The following is a 24,825-nucleotide window of genomic DNA, read 5'->3' on the forward strand; positions in this document are numbered from 1 at the left end:
TACGCGAACATGCTTTTGCTTATTTCTGTACAGAAAAGCAAGTACGAGAACAGACCTATTGGCATAAAGTCGCCCAAATAATATGAGCCACCCACAATTATGAGTCAATTCCATTTTTTAAACACGTAGAACTGAGTGACTCATAATAGTGACTAACTGGCCCATAATACTGGGGTGACTATATTTTATGTTTCTGCTCGATAAGACGGAAATGGGCGCATATGCCGAAGTAGTTCTCTACGCTACTGTACAACTAGTAGTGTACAACAGTAGTGTAAGTAATGGCACATTTGTTAAAAACAGCACGTACTTACATTTGATGTTCTTGCCATTTGTTTTGCATTTTGCCTAGTTTTACCGCCTCTAGGTGATCCTAGATGTCCATTCTCATGCCTTCTGTTATATACTGAACTAGTCAGAAAGCTTTGATTGGCTTTCATTGATACAGAACCATCTGTTTTTTAGAGTTTGGTTTAACGTGCGTTACCAAAGCCGATAATACCTACATACGTTTGCATTTTATGTCGTCAGTAATCAATTTAATAATCAATTCAAATGTGTAATTTTCGGGAAACGTCAAACGAAATTAAAAAAAACACAAAAAACACCATTTGCCTCCTCACTTCCGGCTTTCATGTGAGAGTATACGATATGAAGCTGCACAGAAGCATACCGACAAAACTCGATGAACATTTCAAATGGTCCTATCTGCTTTGATCGATTATCTTCATCGACTTTCTCTTGTGATGGCCACTGTTATGCAAACAGATTTCACACTAATTTTACCACATAGTTTGATAAAGGAGGTTCTTATCTAGCGTCCAAAACGTCAAATACAACAGGGAAAGGTTTTGCAACTGAGTTAGAGAAAGTCGACGAAGAGATTCGATCAATGCAGATAGGACCATTTGAAATGTTCATCGAGTTTTGTCGGTATGCTTCTGTGCAGCTTCATATCGTATACTCTCACATGAAAGCCGGAAGTGAGGAAGGCAAATGGTGTTTTTTGTGTTTTTTTTAATTTCGTTTGACGTTTCCCGAAAATTACACATTTGAATTGATTATTAAATTGATTACTGACGACATAAAATGCAAACGTATGTAGGTATTATCGGCTTTGGTAACGCACGTTAAACCAAACTCTAAAAAACAGATGGTTCTGTATCAATGAAAGCCAATCAAAAAAACATTTTGAAATGTTTATCTAGAAAATTTGAATTTAAATGACGCATCACGTGAAAACTGATTGCATACGTTGATGGCCAATATCACAGGACATTCCAGTTAGAACTTTTCCATACAACCATCATCAGGGTGAACTAAGAGCAAAAAAAATTTCCTTTGTCAAAACAATCAAGTTCAAAATTCGATCTCAATAGTTTTAAATACAAGCTTTGCTCAGTGATTTTATAGTTTGACACTCACTTTATTTTGCCTCAACGCTAGCCATATGACTTTATTCAAACATATGGGAACCGGTACAAAGCATCTGTTGAAAATCAATCATGAATAAATAAACAAGTTTCAAACGAAAATACCTGGCTCTGTGACGATGGACAAATGATGAGATTGATTAACATTCCCTTGACATGAACGTGCAATACTCACCCATGCAGGCAAATCGCCGAGTCGCGCTAGGATGACCTCTTTATCGTTGGCCAACGCCGACGCTTTTGCAACATTGCGACGCGTTTCGTTCTTCGTTCGCCACTGCTCGCGGGCCACCGACAGGATGACCGGCGTTATAAGCCATGCCACCGACCATCCCATATAACCGACAAAGTAGATTATACCTACTGTCACCACTTTCTTCGCGAAGGAGTACACCAGAGAGCTTATATCGTCGCCAGTGCTGTGTATGGGTGTATTTTCCGCTTCAACCTTTTCCGGATTTTGCTCCTTGCTGGCGCCAGTCATTTCGACGTTGTTTGTTGACCCAGTTTCACCCAACAGGCTATCAACCTCACTGGCCGGGATGGAAGAGTTGGAATACTCTCCAGCGTCACTTATCCCACTTGTAGTATCACTATTCGAATCAAATATACAAGTCGGAATTTTTTTATGACTCAAGGTGATAATTTAATAAAGCTCGGTAGAGCAAACTAGAACATGCACGACTATTTCTACACTATACTGATGGGTGATCTAATCTTTATGCAACGAGAGATGGAGCAAAAATGAAGTCACAGCACAGCACGACGCACACAAATCATAGAATCGGAATCTGTTTCGCATGAAAACAAACCTCATTTTCTCTCACTGCTGGATGCTCTCCCAGTGGATTGGGATTTTTCTCTCGGAAGTCGAATTCCGATTTCAAAAACGATCGCCAATATTTCCAATATGTTTACTTACTAAACATTGATAGCATCTGAACTGAAAATATAAAACATAATCAAAGCGATAAGGCGTAAACTTAAATCACAAACCGCCTAACAAAATAATCCTGAATTCGAAAGCAAAAATCACCTGTTGTCGCAATGAATAGCACTAAACGTATGACTAGTATTGAAAATCGTAGCAATTTCAAGAAATTATTTATGAATAACAGTGAATTCACGGCGCACGAATGTGTGTGTGTGTGTGTGTGTGTGTGTGTGTGTGTGTGTGTATAGTGTGATGAGGTGGCCAGCAAATGCCGGACGATGGTTCAAGGGTTGTGATGTGTGATGTTTATCCCCACGACTTGATGTAAGCGTCTAGCGTAAATATGTGTGCAATACTTAAAACGTGCTAAAAATAGAAAATGAGAGAATACGAAAAATTCAAATCAAAATAAAACACGAAAAAACTTCAACAACGAATAATGCGGCTGTCGAAAACGCTGATTGGAACCGCAGAGTGAAATGGAACAGACAAAAAGGGATCGAAATGTGAACCAAAAATTTCTGGTGGTAGTTTGCTACCGTATGTTAAACAGGAGAGGACTTGCTAAGTGGAGGCGGTTGAGGTGATTCACAATATTAAAATGAAAAACCTATTAAGTCCCGGACATATGCCACGTAGACCAATAGACATTATTCAGAGATGATAAGCTTACAGAGCAAGGATGATTTGAGCAAAAACGTTTACTTTCTCATCTTCAAATGGTCAATGGTATGTTAAGTTGCTTCAGCTCAATTTTGATAGAACGATATTATTGCTCAGTGTTAAGCAAAAGGATTATTTTGAATTATGATTGGATTCATTGCGTTCTCTGTACTTCAACCCCCTGCCCCCACTGCTCTTTCGGTTTGCATTGAGGTTTCCAATGACTGTGCCAAATTTGGACGATTTTGGTATCGATCTGGATTTGCAGCTTGGAAATGAAAAGAATATAATATTCATTTGCTTGTTATAATGCTTCTCCTATTGCAATATTGTACATATAGGGGAAATGGATGTAATGTCGGCCTAAATGCCCCTAATTTGGGCCCATACTTATTTCAGCAATCGACAAAATTTTCAATAGCCACCAAAAATATCAATTAGTACCGTCCCAATTACGCGTTCATTTAGATAAAATTTATAAATAGCAGATTTTTTAGCGATGGGCCCAATCTTAGATCCATAGGCCAAAATTAGAGCCATTTCCCTGCCACGTGAACAGAAAATGATTTTTGCCCACTCTCACTCCGTGGACCTACGTGGTCCACATTAGTTCGAAACCTTCCTCCGTCCCCTGATCCTCACGAAGACTTTCTTTTTTTCTATCCCATAAAAGATTCGTATCGTGCTGCACTTTCGTTATCAGCTTTTTGTGTATCTACGCTTAATTGATCAAAAATAAACAAAATTCTAAAATCAAAATACCCGAATTAATCCACTTATAATGAGAACAGATAATTCTTACAAAATTAAATTCTGACAAAAGTTCCCGAATGACTCTTAACCCGTAAAAACCCGGGACAAACTTTTTATTTTCAAAAATTTGTACCCGGAGGTAAGTAAGCTGAAGGATGTCTCGCTGGATACGCCCAAGACTGGACCGGCGGTAGCTGGTGGCCGTGAATGGTTCCTGGGGAAAGCACTAGATGCGAACCTCCTCCCAGATCACCATGGCAATACAGGAAGTATCACAACAAAGGTAATTGCTATTAGATATTTTGCAAACAGTGACAGATAGCGGACATGAAGAACCAGTGGAGGTGCCGGGCAAAGGTGTTTATCCTAGACAAATGGTAAGTTACAAATTCTCTGTTGTCGTTGTCGTAGGCGCCGTCGTAGTCGTAGGCAGCAGGCATGTCTAAACGCAACACTACACTGCGTACTGCCTTTTTTACACACCACCAAGAGCATTGAGTTGTACGCTCCGTACCAGTGCTCGATAGAAAACACCAAAAGCAGCAAACAAGGCACTGGTACCAGTGCCCGTGCATAATTGTTTGCACCGGTGTATGGATCTTCGGCAAGCACCAAAGCCGAGTGTTTCTGACTTCGGGAAACACCGCAGCCGAGTGTTTTCGATTTCGGAAAACACGCTTGCTGCTCGCAGGAATTTTCTTTGGGGGACTTATGAAAGATTATGGTGTTACACAAGGTAGCAATTAAATGCGTCTAGAGCTGATAGACAAGTGGTCGAAACACTGGTCTCATAAATCCAATGTCCATGGATCGATTCCGATCTGTCACTCTCCAGTTTTTTCTGTCAACATTATTTTCAAAATGTAATCTATAAAATTCATTTCGATTTCTTTTTTGGCGTAATGCAATCTTATGAATCTTATGAGCTCAAAAGATCATCTACAAGGATTTTTAAAAATACGCAAATCACCCACTTCGAAAGAGCGTGTTTTTGTTGCCGTCCACCCACTGGTATTTCTTGGCTTTATGTTAACTTATTGAGCTGATTGTTTTCACACGATTTGAGTCAATCTAATAACGATAACTTATATCCAATAACAACAAAACAGCTACCATGGCTGATATGGAGCTAGTAGAAGGTAGAATGCGATCCTTCTTGCGCGCATTTTAATTTAGGGGGAAACAGCCCAAAATGTACCTCGCGCAAATCGCTCGCTGCGATTTTTCCTAGCATTCCCGTTTTTAATTCATAAATTGGACAAGTTACAGTGCTAGGTTAGTACTTTACTTAGGATTTCGGCAAAATTACCAGTGGAATAGCTAGGAAAAATCAAAACGGGCGTTTGGCCCGGGGTTCATTACGGGCTGTTCTACCCTACATGAATGGTGAGTAGTTCTGTTCACCCACCGCTATTTGGGTGTTTACATCTGTGCTGGTATGCTGATGCTAGTGAACTAAAGCTGTACTTATAAATAGTCAGCATAATGTAAACAGGACGTCAGCATCTACCAGCATGAGATGTCAGGAGCCTCTGAAATTCGTGCTAGTTAGTTGAGTTGGTTGAGCTAGTGAACCAGCATATAATATATTATTTATTATCTAATAGTGAACCAGCATGTAATATATTACATATTATGTAAACACCCCATATATCTCTACTATTATTCAATCAGTTGAGCTGTTTGGTTTGGTTGAAGATAAGTTATGATTATTATATTGACTCTGATCAAATTAAATCAATCAGCTAAATTATTTGATGTAAAGCCAAGAAATACCAGTGGGTGGACGGCAACAGCAACACGCTCTTCCGAAGTGGGTGATTTGTGTATTTTTAATAATCCTGGTAGTTGATCCCTTGAGCTCATAAGCTTTATAATATTGCGTAATGCTTTTTAGCCAAAAGAAATCGAAATGAATTTCATAGATTTATCTCATGACAATAATATTGACAAAAAAGACTGGAAGGTACAGACTGCAATCGACCTGTTAAAGATATTATGAAAATGTTGCTTTGACCACTCGTATATCAGCTTTAGTCGAGACAGAAGATGCTAAAGGCGCATAGGAGCTACGATACGGTCCACTTTTCTGAAGTAGCCCAAAGAGAATTTCTACGAGCAGCAAGTGTTTTTTTCCGAAATCGAAAACACTCGGCTGCGGTGTTTCCCGAAGTCAGAAACACTCGGCTTTGGTGCTTGCCGAAGATCCATACACCGGTGCAAAAAATTATGCACGGGCACCGGTACCGGTGCCTTGTTCGCTGCATTTGGTGTTTTCTATCGAGCACTAGTACGGAGCGTAAAACTCAATGCTCTTGGTGGTGTGTTTGTAGGCAAAACTGCCACCCGTGCAAAAGGGTTCAGTGTTTTTACCATGGCTGGTAGGCAGTATCGTTGGTATATTTAAAATTAAACATCAACCGCTGAAAATATGAATTATCGCGTATTTCTGTTGTTCATTACATTCCAAGTGAAATTCGAGAACGTAATTTTATTTGAATAGCTTGTTTAACCAGGTCTTAAACAATCGTCACGTCGGTCATAGCTTGTTATGATTGTCTGAACCATGCGTAAAGAGAAAATCGAAACATTGAACGTCGCGTGAAAGTGGATCTTAATAAAGGCATAAGTACTCTTTCGTAGCTTTTAGTTTTAGGATTTCAAAGATCGTCGGTTGCAGTGGCTTGCTTACTGAGGAGAAAGACGCGGTCCCAGATCCTTTCATATTAAAAATATTAAAATATCGCTTGTTTATCGTGTATTTTGTAAAACTTTTCGTTGTCGTCGGTGCCGGGTTTGAATAGTTATAAAAACTTGAGTAACGCTATAATGTGATATGAGAGGCTCGGTGGCCTTAGAGCAACCGTTTTTGCTTACTGAACAGAACATCATGAGTCTAGTCTCAGGCCCATCCACATTCAAGATTCGTCAATGATTAAAAAGGAGCTCTAGCTCTAGTCAGTTTTTGCTTACTGAGCAGAGGACCGTGGGTTCAATCCCAAGCTTCTTCGCGTTATACGATCGTTAGGACATCAATTCAGCTTATCGTTTACCAAAACGAACCCTGCTGCTAACCCAACCCTCTTACCCAACATCCCTGTGATTCCTCGTGGAAGTGCAGAGGACTCCTCACCTTCTATCAAAGCGAGTGTCACGTCAACACATTCCTACCCATTCCTTTCTTGACCTGCGTTCAGGCGCGGCTGGCGCTGGTATTGCCTAATTCGAGATCACCAGCTTTTACACATTGAGGATGATTGCTAGTCCCAAGCATCGTCTATTGGTTCTCTGTGTAATTACAGCTGGTCTGGCAATAACAGAGTAGCAACCGTGGGCGGTCAATCATGCTCATGCTCATGCTCAAAAATTTGTACCCGGAGGTGCCATGGCCGATTGAATTGATTTTTTTAACAACATTCCGGTGAGTGGTTCTTACATTAGTAGGGCGGTTTTGGCCCCAGCCCCTCCTTCTTTGTTATATATTCAAAAATATGTTGGTACTGGGGCGTTTTTTCAATCTTTATCAAATATCTTACTTACCATTGCGAGAACATATTATTTTTTATCGTGGAACTCCAGGAAATGATAGAGAACAATGATAAGACTACATGCCTACCATGGAATCGGTTCGGGATGTTCCGGATTATGGTTCAATATGTTCAAATTTATTATCTCTGATAACCATATCATGCGACACATCAACACTCAGAACAACAACCATGGAACCATATGGTCACGGGAAAATCATATCTACTCGACGAAATATGATAAATGGCATGCAAAACGCCATATGGCCATCGTAGAAGTGGTTCCTGATGTTCCGGTTTATGGTTCCACATTTGAAATCTCTCATAACCATATCAAGCGACATATCAAATTACATCTACTCGATGAAATATGATCAATGGCACACAAAACGACATCCATAGAGTCATATGGCCTCCGTAGAACTGCTTCTGGATATTCCGGATCATGGTTCCACATTGTCAAACCATCTCTGGCTTCTAAAGTGACTAATTTACAAGCGGCTCTGATTATTCCGGATTGTTATTCCATATGACCAAAATGTCATGGTTATGAGAAGTGAAATATCAAATCACATCTTCATGAAATATGACCAAAGACACTCAAAACATTATCCATAACAAAATCGTAAAGTTCGGATATTTTTGTTTATGGTGGTAGTGGAAACATGAATAGAGCTTATTGACACCTTACAATAGGTTTCTGGTGATCCAGGTAATGGGTTTACATTAAAAAAATTCTTGAATAACCATTATCATACTGGACCGAAAAATCGTGCAAGCTTTCACTCGCAAGAAAAGTGCTTCGGTTCGAGACGTGGCTAATAGGGTGTTTACATCTGTGCGGATTTGCTAGCGCTAGCGTGTACTAGCCAACTAGCACGAATTTCAGTTGCTCCTGAAATCTCATACAGCCGGCGCCGGTGGGGTAGTGGTAAGCGTGACGGCTTTCTAACACCCCGATGGGTCTGGGTTCAATCCCAGCCGAAGTCGGTAGGATTTTTCAGAGACATAAAAATCTCTGGTCACGTCTTCCTTCGGAAGGGAAGTAAAGCCGTTGGTCCCGGCCCATGTGTGTGTTGATGAATGGGTGCGATATCCTACGCAGGTGTGGAAGCTGCCTTCCTGCACATTCGATTGCCGTCAATGGATGGCAATCGATGTCCGTCGGTGATTGGCACTAGATTGCGGAACAGAGACCGACGTTAAAAAAAGAAAAAGAAAAGAAATCTCATACTGGTAGACTCTGATGCCTGATGATTACATTATGCTGGTGAGCTTTTTCGCTAGCAATGAAATAGCATAATTGTAAACAACCCATAAAAAATGGGATCCTCGAAGAGTAACGTCCAGCGAGCCAATGCAAGAATGGGTCTAAAGACGTATAAGAAGCAGAAGAAGCCAAAGCATATTTGCGGAAACATGTAAAGGCGGCAGATTCCGTTACAAAGTTTTCGAAATACTGCGAAAAAGTATCTAAAATTGTTGAAAAGGCATCTGTGCTGAAGCTAATGAGTAGCGTGAGATCAAAAATCCGCTCCTTGACTTACGACTGATAGGATCACGTATTTTCTACGTTAAACTGTAAAAGAATACTATAGAGAACATTATTACGAAATAAAAATCGAATTTGTTGTAAACAGGGTTACGTTATCGTTTTTTTTTTTTTAAATCCTGCTTATACATTCTGGGACAACCTATATTTAGTTGAACGGCCGGTGGAAAACAATTTAGTTTTTAACAAGACTTTTATGGCAAATCTTAAATTTAAGTTGCCTTTATTGCATAATTAAAGCTTATGATATGATATCTTTTTTTTTTTTTTCGCGGCAATTGAAAATAAACTGGCTTCTTAAATATAGGGACAGCCAAATTTGGTTCTTTAATATTGAAAAAAAATACCGTTTTTAAACATCACCTGACAGGGCTCGTTTTCTGAGCACAACCATATGTTTTTCAAACCCATTGACAAATCAAATAAAAACTTCACTGTAAGACACTAAACCAACACATTGAAAGATCGCATCCCATACAAAGTTCCACCGAGGGGGTGTACCAAAATTGATAAAATTTTGGATTTCGGTTCCATATTTAAAGCAGATTACGAATATGCTTTACCGTAACACCCCTAAAACCCCAATTTATCTGACAAACCCCAAGACTGCGTTTTGATGCATGTTGACATGGCTGGTTCTCGACAATGCGAAGATCAATCATAATGATTCAGCCACCATTTGAAAGAAATTGCTATCTAATTTCAGTTGAAATTAGTATAAATCCGATTGGAGCTGTGGCTGACCAAAAGCATGTTCCCAGTCAGGTATTATATTTCGAATAAAATGTACTGCTGGACTGGGACCTGCATTCCAAATAAGAGAGTCACGTGGCATGTTAAAATCAAAAACTAAGGAGACTCAGTTTAAAGTCCGTTAGAGGGCGATTAGCCCGAAATTCGCCGCATAGTTAGTTCTCCTGACTGTCCTGAGTAGGATCATGAGAGAGAGAGGTGCCTCGAAGCACACGGGACCTAGCTTTGTTGCAGACAAGGGCAGGACAATCCATGCGGTCGGTTAGAATATCAGCGATGACAAGTGCCTTAGCCACCTCACGTCATGTTTGGAGGGTGTCCAACTCGATCATGAGGCAACGGCTCTCGTAGCACGGTAGATTAAAGGGATTCCTCCAAGGCGTATCTGATAAAACGCCACTGTGCCCACTCGATTCGTTTAACACCATTTTGGAAATGAGGGTTCCAAACTGGAGAAGCATATTCCAATGTCATTCGTACCAGGGAGCAATATAGTGATTTCAGGCAGTATATATCTTGGAACTCTTTTGCTACCCGATAAATGAAGCCATGGTTTCGTGAGGCTTTCGTGATTACATACGACAAATGCAGCTTGAACGTAAGTTTTTCGTCAAGAATCACTCCTAAATCTATAACCTGGTTTTCCCTTTGCAATTGAGTGCCCATCAAGAAATATCCGAAGTTTAACTGGTTCGCCTTTTTCGAAGATGATATTAAGTTGTATTTTTTTACATTCAATTCAAATTTGATTTCCAAATAGCTTTATGTCGTCGGCATCGATTAGCAATTTTTGATTTTTGAGAATGAAAGAAAATTTCTTTCATTCTCATAAAACTAAAATTGCTTATCTATGCCGCCGATTTAATGTCATTTAGAATAAAAAGAAGAGGTATATATATTTAAAAATACATATGATCTTTAGCAAAGTTGTAGTTGAGTTAATTTCAAGCAACTTTCCGCAAGAGTTTTTTTTTAATCTCTGAACCTTCTTATTTTAGAAGATTGACATTAAATTTAATTACGTTTTACCTGAAAAATGTTGATATTTAGCTCTGAATCATTTGTTTCAAATTAATCATGAAAGGCGTTTTGAAGAAACTTTTAAGACATGTTCAAATACACATTTTTTTACGAACGAAGTTAATTAATGTCTCTTAAAGATCACACTATATTAATGATTTTCTTTATGAAATACGCCGTTTTCAATTGCTAATTACTCAGTAAAAATAAACATACATTTTAAAGCTAGGATTTGAAAGAACACTACTTGATACGATATTAGAATAAAACGAATTGATATCTCTTAAAGATCATGCGATATGATCGCTTTTCTATGCAAAAAAATACGCCCCTTTCAAATGTTAATCACGCAATACGGGGCAAATACACATGATTTTTCAAGTTACCATTTAAAAGGACTCAACGTGAAATACATTATACGAAATAAATGAACATGTTCACTTTTAAACTCATACAAATCTATTTGATTTTATTGTTTTTTTTTATATATATATAGAGGAAATGGCTCTAATGTTGGCCTATGGATCTAAGATTGGGCCCATCACTAAAAATCTGCTATTTATCAATTGTATGTAGATGAACGCTTAATTGGGACAGTACCAATGGATATTTTTGGTCGCTATCGAAAATTTAGTCGATTACTGAATTTATGTATGGGCCCAAATTAGGGACATTTAGTCCATTACAAATTTATTCTTAATTTTTTGTCCCAGGGGCAAAAAAATTAAACAATTAATTTTTTTTTGTTCATACTAATGCGCAATTTAATCCAGTAATGCGTAGATCTGGCCAACTATTTAGAAAATTGTTTTTTCTTCTTCTTCGTTATTGCTTATCGCATTGTATTAGCTTATTGTTTTTATCTAGTAACTTATTTTATTAGTAACTTATCTAGTGTTCTAGACGCACTTACACAGTTATTAATTGAAAGCTTTCGATGCGTTACCATTTTTGCATGTCGAGAAATTTCCCAACCAGAAAAATTCCTAGCTCGGACCGGGAATCGAACCCAGCCACCTCCAGCGTGGTCTTCCTTTGTAGTCGCGGCTTTACTTGCTGAGCGAAAGGGAGACAATTGTGTCGAGTTTACCAGGAACCTACCGACAAAAACGTTGAAAATTGATTCGGTCGGAGCGCTTCATTTGCTTTTGATAAAAATGGGTGCAAACATTCATATCACGCGTTCTCATTGACTTCGTTCGGTAGTTTTTGAACTAAAGTATCTTAAGAAATGCATAATTGACTTGTTAACTCTGAAACAATGGATTTATTTGATGTTTTCTGCTCAGGAGACCCGAAATGGGATGTAGCTCTTTATCCTATGCATGCATTCGTATAATACACAGGGCAACGTAAATTTCGTTAAATTAAATATATTCTCTTTCTGGTTATCATCGCATGTACAAAGGCATTTCGTAGGATACCAGTTTTATTTTAAAATTCAAAAAATGATTAAAACTAATAATGTTAGCCCACCGCATTATTAATGAAGAAAAAAACATATTAATACCAATTCACTTAGTAGGTAGCCAGCCTCTATCTAATCTCTTCGGCAAAAAATGATTTCCCCGCATCAGATATAAAGTCCATCCCTTATTATAATCCCATCTTCAACATCAACTTGACGATTCCACCTTCATGGTTGGCTGTCAAACCCAAGCCTCTCATACCCACCAGCATTCACATCAGCATCACTTGCAGCAATAAAACATATGAGCATGTCCTGTCTTCAATAGCTGCTACTTCCGACACACAAAACTCAACACATTACCGCCATCACCAACATGAGCAACAAACATATGAACCGGAACCTTAGAAGACATGAAGACCAGCGTTTGCTAGTCCGTACGGAATTCAGTTCGTGTATTTTATGAAAAGGCGTAATATTAGCATTTTGGCAAGTGACAGGCAATAGGAACGAATGTTTCACACAACTTATGAAAAATATGTTTTATTTACGAAACCCATTTTTACGAAACAAGCGTAAGAAAATTAACGAAGAAATATTTGCAGTGCGGAAAATTCTGAGGGGAATTAAATGATTTTTAAAATAATTCGTTACGGCGCCGGAAGTGTAGTGGTAAGCGTAACTGCCTCTCACTCCAAAGGGTCTGGATTCAATCCCACGTCGGGATTTTCTGACGCATAAAATCTCTGCCGTTGGTCCCCGTTCCATCACTTGATGGGTCGATAGGTAGGGTCCAGGTATGGGAGCTGCCTCCCTGACGTTGGTAGCATTGGTACACGGCCCATGAAATCAACCCAAATTTGAGTTCAGTTTATTCATAATCGCAAAATGTGCAGGAACTCAGCGATGAGTAAATTTGCCTCGTGTGTTCCTGTAGAAACCTCAAAAATCTGCCGGAAAATAAGTAAAATTGACAAAAAATTTACTCAGTTTAGAAGTAGTGAATCCAATCTTTGATTTTCTCATATTCGGTATTTTTTTCCTGGACAAACCTGGAAAAGCCTGAAAAATATGAGGCAAATTTACTCCTGCACTTTTTGTGATTATGAGTAAACTGAACTATAATTTGGGTTGATCTCATTGGCCGTGTATTCAGTACGGAAAAAAACAAGAGAGCTCCTTGATAATTTTGGGCAGAGTTTCAATATTTTAGTAAATTTATCGAAATCTATAGCTATAAAATAAACTGTGTTTCTGGATTCTAACTGGACCACACTTTACTAATAGAAAAATAAGAGCGGTTACAATTGCATGTGTGTGCTATTTAGTTTTGACGATATTACATGTCCATGAGGTCCTATGTCTGGAGGAAAAATCGATGCTTGAGGTCGGGACAGACTGGCGCCATGCGAAAAAAGGGAAGAGTGGATCACTGCGAGAAATAATAGTTATCCCTACTTTAACGCTTTATTCTAGTTTCTCATCCATGCTATTCTTTCAGCATTTTATAATCGGGATTGTTATTTGAATAATAATTCATGTTTTTTATTCAATTGTAAGGATGTAATGTGAATGTAAACGATAAGTAACTTGCAAAAATCGAGGAAATCAAAGTAATTTGTTACTTCATACTATAATGCAATATACTAATATCAACATGAAGCTTTGGTCCGTAGTATCTGCTCTACGCGCATTAATGGCCCTTGCTCAATTTCAACTTCTGTTCATATCACACTGCCGTAGTCTTACGGAACTATCAATCTATCCTCTTCAGAGCTTTCTCTAGCTAATAAATTATTGCACTTCATGTTGATGTTAGAATACCATTTCCTCCTAACTCTGAAATGGTTTAAATTTCGAAACCAACTGAATGAACTTTTAACAATTCCACGTTACCAATGAATCCATAATACGCATCACGAAAAATTTCTCATAAAAAACTCTGTTTATCTCACCAAGTCACAGAAAAAAAAATCCTTTTATAATGGCATTCCGCAAAAGGTGTAAATTGAACTATGGCATGTGCTTATATTCTTCCGGTTGGGAATTCACAGGTTTCATTGTCACGTACAACATGTACATGTCTGTCCAGAGACATATTTAAGCCTTGCTGAGCTTATGTTCAGTGTCGCAATATTAGAGCGTAGTTCAGTTCGTACCTATTATATGTTGTAGACTGGGAAGTTGCAAAAGTAGGAAATAAAATTAATGTAAATAAATGACATTAGAAGGCCAACCTGATATCATTCAATCTAAAACAGAAATCGTTTTTAATATTGGTTTTAATCACTGAAATCTTTGTGAAGATTTTTTTAAATCTATTGGGTGGAGCACTTATTTGGCAGCATCAAAATAATGCTATAAAAAACAACGCTATAAAAAAAATTTAACGCGGCTGTAAGAAGACTGATTAAAGGGGGATGTGCCGAAATGGTACCGCACCCTATTTAATTGAAAATAATCGTAGAATAGCAGAATAATCAAAAGCAAAATATTATTTAATACATTTTGATTACTATTTCGATTCATAAAATCTATGAACGATTCTCATTGCACCTTGGAAAGTCATAATATTTAGCTTCTCGTTAAAGCTCCCCATACAACGCATCATATCATTGGAGAAGAATTTTTGAACGACCTTCCCGAAGGCTTCGCAATAACACGATGGTTCATCAGCATTAGTCATTCGTGCCATTGATATACCGGCTGTTGAGTTTCCTTTATCCACGGCTGCCCAGACACCGTCACGACGCAGGAAACAGCTATGCAGAATGAGGTAAGCTTATGACATCATCGTCATCCAACGTATCAACACAAAAGTCACATCGTATTACTACACCTGATATGCACACGACTTCTAGAACACAAATTGCTGCCTAAAACACCTAAAAATACAATGCAAGGCGTCTGTTCCAGCTGCCAAATCGATTTTGTGCCACATCAGAGTAATAAAACACTCTAAGTACCCTGGAACTGTAAAACAATTTCACATGGAGCTTAAACACTTGTCGGTGCAAATTCAGCTATCAAAACAATCACTGAAAGCATGGGTGTTGCAAATTCACTGCGATTAGCGTATCGTATTTCGAATAAAGAATTTAAAATGTCAATGCTTGGTAATTGTAACTGTATGTACCGTTCGATCGATTCAATTTGCTGATGTAAGCACGAATTTGACACATCAATAAGATCAATTTTTTCAGCGAATTCAAGAGTCACTACTAATAGTTCGTCGTCACTCGCACTGTCTCAAACCGGCACTAAAAGTGATTCTGAATATAAATTCTATACCCCGTGGTTGTTTGACTCTCAGATGGTTGGGCTCTCGCGAGACCAAGACAACTGAAACGTGAACATCTCCGCTGCTGTATGAGGTGGAATACTTTATCCATACCACTACATGGCTCGAGACCTTCGGTGGCGCTCGGATGAACTTCGATATCGAAGGGTCGGTCCCGTTGTCCACTTGTAACAATTTAATGTGCGATTCCATTTGAGGCTATACTAAACGGACCATCTCAATTCGATTGCTTTAAACCTGCATCATTGGCACACGATGCGGAATCTAATTTGATTCTACAGCAAAAAGAGTGTTTGTACTCAGCCAAATGAGACAAATTACCCCTCATGACACTTTGGGGACCCTCTTCTTTGGAAGCATCGAACTACACACCCAGTCCCTAAAAATATTCTTTAGAGTTGTTCACCGTCGTTTGGCCGGTGAAGCGGAAACAGAAAGTAAACGGCAAAGATGTTTTCCAAGTCACTTCAGCTAAAACTAGCATTTACTGCATTGCAACTTATGAATAAACCATTATATAGTTTGAAGCGTTTTTTTACACTGACAGCTGAAGCATTTAAAATGACCATTTTCGGGCAACCTTGAAGGAATCCGGACATCAGGTTTGATTCGGAAATCAAAACGGTTCTAAATTAAAGTAAATTTACACGATATTTGCGCAGCCACAACTTTGCTGAAAACCACTTTTTGAATGAATTTCGAAGTCGATAGCTTTCTGATATGATTGATCAACGGCTTTCAGGGCAACACTATTTCTTGCAGCATGACATAGTGGATTTTTCTATAATTCCATCATACTAACAAAATAATTGAATTGTTTCTATCAAAGAGGAATTCTTTATTTATATACGATCCCGTAAGTACCTATAAAGAGCCACAAATTGTTGAGACATCTCAAAATGCTTCTTGATTCCAATTCGATTTTTGACGTAAGATTACGTCTTTCACGGGTGCAATTAAAAAAAAACAAAATTGACCGCATTACGAAAAGTGGTCAGGTTTTGACCACATATTACTCTGTCAATAGCGGATGGATTTTAATTCTAAACAAGCCAATCGATTTAGAATATGAACACTTTATGAATTTTCAACGGTACTGAAAATTACACAAATGTCCATCTGTTGCAATAATGATCAAAATTATAACCGATTGCCTGCAAAGAGCGCTTTCCCTAACACAGATATCAAAATCGATTCCTCAATTGTGCTTATTCAATCACCGTGTGTGGTGGGATCCGGTCGGTCGTCCTTCTTTTTTACACATTGTGCACACAAAATAGCTTTCCCCTCACAGGATTTCCCGCCGATTTCTATGCATGGGGCGGGGCAGAAAGTATCTTTTCTGCAGAATATGTCAAAAATTAGGGACTTTGGATGTTAATCAAAATGCATATAAAGAGGTACCATACATGTTTTGTAGTGTCAGGTACTCTATTTTGTAGACTGTGAGAGGAAAATCACAAATAGAGTGCCATCAAAATATATGGCATGTTGAGAAATTGAACTAGTGAGAGAAAATTTTCTCTCTCAAATTTGAATTTCTAGTCTCTCTAGGAACTGGTAGTAAAGCAGATAAAAATGTATGGGGAAAAATCATTTTTATTTAATTGTAGTTTGTTTGAAAATAACTTTCGGGAAAAATCTGAACGAAAAAGTCCCAGACTAATTTATTTAGGTTGTCGTTCACTTATTTTTGACCTGAATATCCACCTAAAGCGAATTATTCCCACACAGTTAAAAAAGTAGTGTAAATGTATGTTCAATATGATGCACATAAATAGAGCGTCACATATCATATACGTTTACATTATATATCATGTAAAGTTCTGACTCATTTCATGTAATGCAGCAAATATTGTATACAATAGCCCATCTTTGTAAACAACATTGTTTGCTCGGTTGCGTGAAATGAAATACAAGTGTACGTGAATGAATGTTTACATCAAAATTAAAATTCCGAATTTTTATCTGTGCACTTTTCTGGGGATTTTTATAACTTCCTACCAACAGAACAGCGCTTTCCCTGTGGAAAATGGCAGGACGATATGATTAATACATATGACTGATCGCGAATATCTCGCGATTGAAAAACTTTTAGCAAGAAATTCCTCCAATCAATTATTATCCATTGAATAAACCGAAAATTTCGTGCGTTTTGTTCACGAAAATGCGTAATTTTGACATAAAAAAATGAGGCGTTTCCGTGATGGGAAAAGTGGTTTCCCTAATACAGTCACCGAATATTGATACCAATCACTGAGCATGCCAGACGGTACCTATTCTTTTGGTGAAAATTTTAAGCCCCTCCTAAAAGCTGCCAAAGGTACCGTCCGGTAGGCTCAGATTATGTGATTGATGTGTTTTTTCTAATACATAGGGGAATTTACGTATTCTCGGCAACCTAAGCAGCGACCTTCTTTCTTTAGCCTTTTTCTCTAAGGAACGCACACATATGCAGTATTGGTTTGTTTACAATCTTTTGCTGCCAGCTGCTCTAACAATTTCAGTTGAAAGAATTTTCAAAAACTGTTTTGAAACGCTTTTACAAAGCTCCAATCTTCTCCTAGTGAGAGCGAGTATTGTCGGCAACCAGTTTTTCTTCGGCAACCGTTCCATTTGAACTGCATGTAAATCTGCTGTTCTATTATCGGCAACTCGAAATCAGCTACAATTTGTAGTGCGTGTGTTTCATTTCAAGAAAACCTTGCTAGATTGCTTTTTCTCAGTGGTAAAAATATAGTCAAATTGAAGCTGAAAGCATAAAGAATCGTTTGCATGCATTCAGCGAAGTGTTTTCGTAAGGAAATCCAGTGAAAATAGTGTTTCAATTTGGGTTGCCGAAAATGGTCTGGCATGCCGAAGCCGTCATTTCCCCTATTTCATTTACGCACCACTATCATCTCCAAGAAAATCGAGGAAAAATTTCCACAGCATTGTTCTAAACTGGCTTCCAAGCTTCTAACAAACAAAACGTCCAATGTAACACTCATTAATTATGTCATTGAGAAAAATCGTCCAATGTAACTTGTCCGATGAACAACCTGACTAGTCAAAACGTCCATTAAACGTAGCATTAAATTCAAAGTAAAATTGTGATTTTACCGTTTATACTGAATTTTCAACGTTATTATTCATTGACTACTGCGGAAACCGCCCGAGAGCAGTTTGTCTCTGAACGTGCTGGTGTGCTAGTGTGTGTATCATCGCATGTTAAACGGAGTACCAAGAGCTATGGTTAATTCGCTACGGGTTACGGGCATATCCCACATCTTCCCTCTTCTATAACAAAAAAAAAACGATTTGGAAGTTTCTTCACATTTTGATAAAGAAAAAAAAACGTCATACAATATATCAATACCCAAATTATTTTGATCACATTCGATCCAATGCTTCAAGTTCACATACACGTACATACTTGTCCAGATAAGCCGGTGTTCCAGCTTAGTTCTGCGTTGCTTGAGTCGGGTACATTCTAGTGCCTCTGGTTGCTGTCTAAAGCGGCAGCGAGACTTCTCAAAATTCTCCATTTTTTCCGTACAGCTCGTTACGACTTCCGCAACTGGTTGTTCATCATGGCTAACTCGATCTCCATTTTGTTGGTCCAGTCGTGTCCGGTTGATATTTTCTTCGGTTGTGCTCGTAGAATCGTCGTCATTGTCCACGTTGGCGTCTTGATCATATTTGGGCGATAAATCTGAATCGCTTGCTGAACCACTTAATTCATCCCCCTCTTGTTCAAAATCGGACGCTCCGGGATCTTTCAATACGCAGGACAGAACACTTCGTTCATCAAAATCGCTTTCTTCCGAATCCACTTCATATTCGGGCGCTGGCACGTACTTTCCCGCGTTAGACATTTATCCTTGGTATGTTAGTACAGTGAAATTTAATATAGGGGAAGTGTATGTAATGTCGGCCTAAATGCCCCTAATTTGGGCCCATACATAAACTCAGCAATCGACTAAATTTTCAATGGTGACCAAAAATATCCATTAGTACCGTCCCAATGACGCGTTAATCTAGATAAAATTGATTAATAGCAGGATTAATAGCAGATTTTAAGCGATGGGCCCAGTCTTAGATCCATAGGCCAACATTAGAGCCATTTCCCCTATATGAAAAAACAACCTTAGTCAAAATGGTCAAATCTGTATCTGCACATTTACGATACTATAAACGTTTGCATTTTCATTCAACATGTGTCAGTTTTTCATTGTCTTTTCATAAACAATCCGCAAATGTAACGTACCAAACTGTTAGTTCAGTATTTGAGCCAGCATTTTGGCATATGAAATCCCAAAAAAACCAGAAATGGTAGAGCAATGAGAAAAAAAACAGACACACACGGGGCCACCTTACCCCAAGGGTACAACATAGACTGTTCTCCCCTATAATATTCGCATTAGCGCAGCGTTGAAACAGCACAAAGTTAAATATTGAAGCGATGCAATACAGAATGCATGCAAGCACAGACAGCATACATGGCAAATAAAGCATCAGTATTATCCCAACGCACATTTTGCTGTGTTTGTATTGAATTCGTTCTGTTGAGCTGTGGTCGGTAACACATACATAGCAAGCATAACATTAGGAACGCACAAGCACAAAGCTAGCGAAGCGGCTATCCCATCGCGCGCTTTCCTATGGAAAACTTCATACCAATACATTTGAAATTGAGCTGTGGTCATCCCGATCGCACATACAACTCAAATAACTTCACCTCTTGAGCGGTTATCCCAACGAGCGCTCCGATTTTATAGCTTTGCAAATTTTTCCATGCTGTAATCATCTGGAATTCACACCAGGCCATCAAAAGCTTATTTAGAGCGGTTATCCCAACGCGCAGTATTCCGTCATATTTACAGTCAAATTGTGGTCATCCCGATCGCACACACTGCTAAGTTTGCTGTATTTCTAGTGCGGTTATCCCAACGCGCAACTAGTTTACTTATTCATGATAATTTCACTGCACATTCCAATCTTTGTGTTCAATATTCAAACTACGAGGCAACGATTTTCTCTTCGGTCTTGCTGCTTAAAGTACGGCACTTTTTTACTTTTACGACACTGAACAGCAAGGTTAAAACACACGCCATTTTGTCAATTTTTTTCGTTCTGGTGTTTGAGTGATTCCCTACCAGCATGATTCCAGTGAGAAAAAAAACAAAATGAAATCCATTGGTTCTTAAATTATTACACATTTAATGTTTTAGCTGGCAGGATCGCCAATGCGGAAACCGCCCGAGAGCAGTCGGGAATCACCCGACACACCAGAGTTAATGGAATTACGTCTTACTAAAGAGCCTGAATTTATAAAGAGGTGACATCTTATCCATTTGACAGGTCTTCTGCTCGATTGGAATGACTTTTCCTATGACTTTGACAGACAATCGATTGTTCCAATTTTGACATGTCGTCTCTTTATAAATTCAGCCTCTTTACGTCTTACCTGTAGGACTGCCTGTGATCGAAAAGCCCCGATGCAAGGAGGCGTAAGGCCTCGTTTGTCTCTGAACGTGCTGGTGTGCTAGTGTGTGTATCATCGCATGTTAAACGGAGAACCAAGAGCTATGGTTAATTCGCTACGGATTGTCTACGCATATCCCACAACTACAGTAAAAATAGTATTGCAAAATGTATTTTTTCTAAACAGTTAAAATAATAATTAGTCGAACTTTAACTTCGATTTCGACTTACTCAAAATGGTGGATATGTTACATTGGTCTATTTGAAAAGTGACGCGTGAACTCTAAAATTGCTTCCGAATTACAACCTATCGGATTTTTCACTGATAACGAGTTAAGAAATCAATTTAATATTTACTATACTTTTTCTGTGACATCAAAACTACCTTTCGTAATCCTACGTCAAATCTACGGTCGTGTCTTGGATACAACTTCTTACTATTTTTTACGGGGTCTCTGTTTTTTTATACGTGGTTTTTAAAGCCGTTTTACACGGATTTCTCGAAATAACACGGTTTTCACGAGAATTCTCCAAGTATAAGTCGAAATCGATTATCCGTGGCTCTATAGTCCGGAAAAAATTGGTTCGATTATCCTGAGCCATAATTTATTTCTGTAGTATTGGATATGAGTAAGTAAAAACAAGAAGCATGTGATAAATGTAACAACCTTGATGCATTTTATCCATTTTGAGCCAATTTGTGCTTCGTGGATAAAAAGAAAGTGATATAGAAAGGTAAGATGACGAAGGCATCCTGAGGTAACCATACCATACCATCCTGAACTGTGAGGGACCATACCTGATGATTCATTGTGTAGTTGAAAATTTGTTTCCTCTACACCAATTCTATATTTAGTTCGCACTTTTATGAATGTTGTTTCTAAAGGCAGGTATTAATGTGTATTGATTTATCAGCATTAGTAGTACAATTGGAACTGTTTGAAGAATTAAACCCAGACCTTCTGCGTGGAGCCCCAGCACGTCATCTGAGATATATTAAAGTGAGCTGATGTCCTGCCTACTGTTGGAGTTTTCAGTGCCAGCTGACTGACTTGAAGACGAAACACAACACCTTGATGAATTTTAAATTGGTATTTGCCCGCATGGTATAGATCGTAGATCGCTTGCCGAATACACGGGCTCAAATCCAGGAAATTACTATTTAATTTATTTTTATGTTTGGATATAATGTTGATGCACTGCATAAATATAAGAATTATGATTTATTCAGGCCACCATCATTTCATAATTACGTACATTAAATTTTGTTACTAATATAGACATTAACAATATCTGAACAATTTTTGACTCTTTATCAAATCTAAAATGCTAATAAATTTAGAAGTCATCACTAATAAAAAGTTGGAAGGGTTGTATACTAGATACGACCGCAGGGTTGGCGTTGGATAACGTCTGTTATGTGTTGTATTTAATTGTGTATATTATATTTTAGGAATATTCCTTAATAACTCTTTTGCGAAAGTTTGGTGGCCCTGAAAAGGGCCGTTTTGTTGGGCTGATGTTGTTGGGTTTGCTCTACTCTGTCGCCCTGGAGGAGCTTTGGAATGATGTTGGTAGTTCGATGACAGACAGCATCTCTCCTTCCAGCGTTCCCACACCCCAGTATAGTCCCCAAATTTAGGTGTAACTGTGATATTCTGGATAGAAATTGTCTTCAAAACTAACTCTTTGTCGAATTATTGGTGGCCCTGAAAAGGGCCGTTTTGGTTGTGGTTTTGGAATGATAGACTGAATAAATGATTATGTTTGAAAAATTTCAGTTTTTGCTCCGATCAACAACCATACGGGGCAATATGAGCACCCTAGAGTCGGTGTATAATGAGTCACGCCAAGAGTGAAGCCAAGTCTACCTATTGAACTGTCAAACCGGCTACCTATCGCACAAAGTACACAAACATTACGATACTATGAAAGATCCACGAAATTGTATTGCAATAAAATATAAAATATAATCGAAGAAATGATCATAAACACGCAGTGAGCAATAAATTGTCATGGGATACGTTTGGTAATGATCACTTATGAGAATTTCTTCTATTTTTGGTTAAGATAATTTGACTAAATCACTGATATAATGATTTACTAAAGCCGCTATATTTTTTTCTCGCTGGAAGTCATTTGAAGTTGATGTAGAAGTCCTCTGTTGCAAAGTGAAAAGAAAGGGAATCTTTCGAAAACCGTGATGCGAGTTCAACTGTTTTTCTCTTGGCGTGACTCATTATACACCGACTCTAGAGCACCCTAGTAAAAGTTAAGGTTTTGACAGGTTTTCACTAGAAAATAACATGCAGGAATCAAGTGAAATAGAAACATAAGTTCTTTTAGCAACAGTTACGTGTATTGCTCGCTGTAGAACCAGCGGATCAGTAAAATGTAATATAGTGAATGCGATGCTTGTTTTCTTGACTGCATATCTTATAATATTCTAGAGATTTTGAGCTAATGTTACATTTCCATTATTATCTTAGACATGTAATTGAATTTTTATACGGTTTTCATGGAGATGCATATTAGAAGCATTTTCAACAAGTTTGTAAAAAAAAAATAGATTGAGTTAATAGGTATTATGCCCAAAAGAACGGTGGCCCATCTCGCCCCGTATGGTCTTCTTGCCCCCATCGCCTCTATTGGACTGAATTCGGAAACGCTCATGTCCAACCGGTTTTCGTTTTGGGCTGGAAATTCTCTAAAGCAACATATTTAAAAAATCTGGGAAAATCCGGCACATAATTAAAAATTCTTGAAATAAACGTAATAACATATAAGTGAATTATATCTGGGTAAGTATCTGGCAAGACGATTGAAAATCTGGAAAATCAAATAAATCAGGAATACTGGCAACGCTGTCTCGTTTCATGCCCGTAGAGACAACCGACCCATTTTCAGTATTTTGCTACCCACAGTATTTATTGTACCGTCCCTGTATTCATAATATGCTACTCGACGCAGGTATAAAACCACCCTCGACGGTCGAAATGTCATCAGGTCCCTCTGCTTGAACGTCAAGCAGTACAGTTCGGTCTTTGCTCGCTCTGTCGAGTTGTTCAAAAGTTTCTAGTTTGTTCCAAACATTCGCAGTTTAATCGCGTCGTCAGTAGTGTCGGTCGCTTCGTGTGATGGGAAGACAGCGCTCCCGGAGCAGGCTCCGAGAGAAAACGGAGAAGAAAAACAGCAGTGAGGGTAGCTTGAGTGTACCTACAGTTGCTCTCAAAATTGAGCGTACAAGTCTGTTTAAAAGTTTTTAATTCATTTTTTCGGTTGAACTTTCGATTGATTTATTTTTTTAAATATCCTACGATATAGTAATTGTCCAAGCTCTACGAAAAGTTAAACAAAAGTACAAATTGTTATCCTTGAGTTTTTATTAAAATTGAAATCATAAAATAACAAGCATTTCTGCGACACAAAATTGAGCGTACATTTCCGATACCCTTCCGGTTTTTGATGAATTTACTGTAAATTTTGACAGTTCGGTAGCATACAGTGTTTTTTGCTCTGCTGTGGTTCCGGTTGTTTTCAAATTACGACCAAAGTGCTTGTTTTCAATAAGTTTAAGCAGAATGGAAGGCAAAAGGAAGCAAACCGATCTTGCCACTCGGAAATTAGTCATCAGCTTGTACTGCAAAGGAAAAACCATGCGGGAAGTTGGTGCAATGGTTGGACGTACTCATTCCACGGTGCAGAGGATCATAAACAAGTGGAGATATGAAGGAAAGTTGCTGAATAATCCCGGAAGAGGTCGTAAACGCATACTCTCAGCAGGCGATGAACGTTTGATTACGCGGAAAGTTAATCAAAATCCAAAGATCTCCGTTCCGGAACTGACGTCAGAGGTGACACAGATGATCAATCGACCGATTTCCACAGAAACCGTCCGCAGGACCCTTCGGAAGAATAAGTTACACGGCCGAGTTGCTCGTAACAAACCGTTCATTTCGGCAGTGAACAAGAAAAAGCGTCTTGCGTTTGCGGAAAAGTATGTTTCAAAGCCTGT

At 38.5% G+C, this 24,825-nt stretch overlaps 1 protein-coding gene across 8 annotated transcripts in view; it reads right to left on the reverse strand.

The window, feature by feature from the left end:
- Positions 1 to 24,825, reverse strand: part of Esyt2 (extended synaptotagmin-like protein 2) — a 59,645-nt gene that overhangs the window by 25,612 nt on the left and 9,208 nt on the right. For 3 of the 8 annotated variants that reach the window (XM_065236517.1, XM_065236512.1, XM_065236516.1), the window contains exons 1-3: positions 2,470 to 2,557; positions 2,246 to 2,376; positions 1,609 to 2,026 (exon numbers count right to left, since the gene is read on the reverse strand). In XM_065236517.1, coding sequence (XP_065092589.1) covers positions 1,609 to 2,026; positions 2,246 to 2,250 — 423 coding nt within the window. In that variant the 5' untranslated portion in view covers positions 2,251 to 2,376; positions 2,470 to 2,557. The other 5 variants (XM_065236513.1, XM_065236518.1, XM_065236515.1 and 2 more) reach the window with 5 other exon arrangements.

The sequence above is a fragment of the Ochlerotatus camptorhynchus genome, unplaced genomic scaffold, assembly GCF_037179485.1.
Source record: "Ochlerotatus camptorhynchus isolate MF236.1 unplaced genomic scaffold, CSIRO-AGI_Acam_v1.1 ptg000554l, whole genome shotgun sequence".
Taxonomy (NCBI): Eukaryota; Metazoa; Arthropoda; class Insecta; order Diptera; family Culicidae; genus Ochlerotatus; species Ochlerotatus camptorhynchus.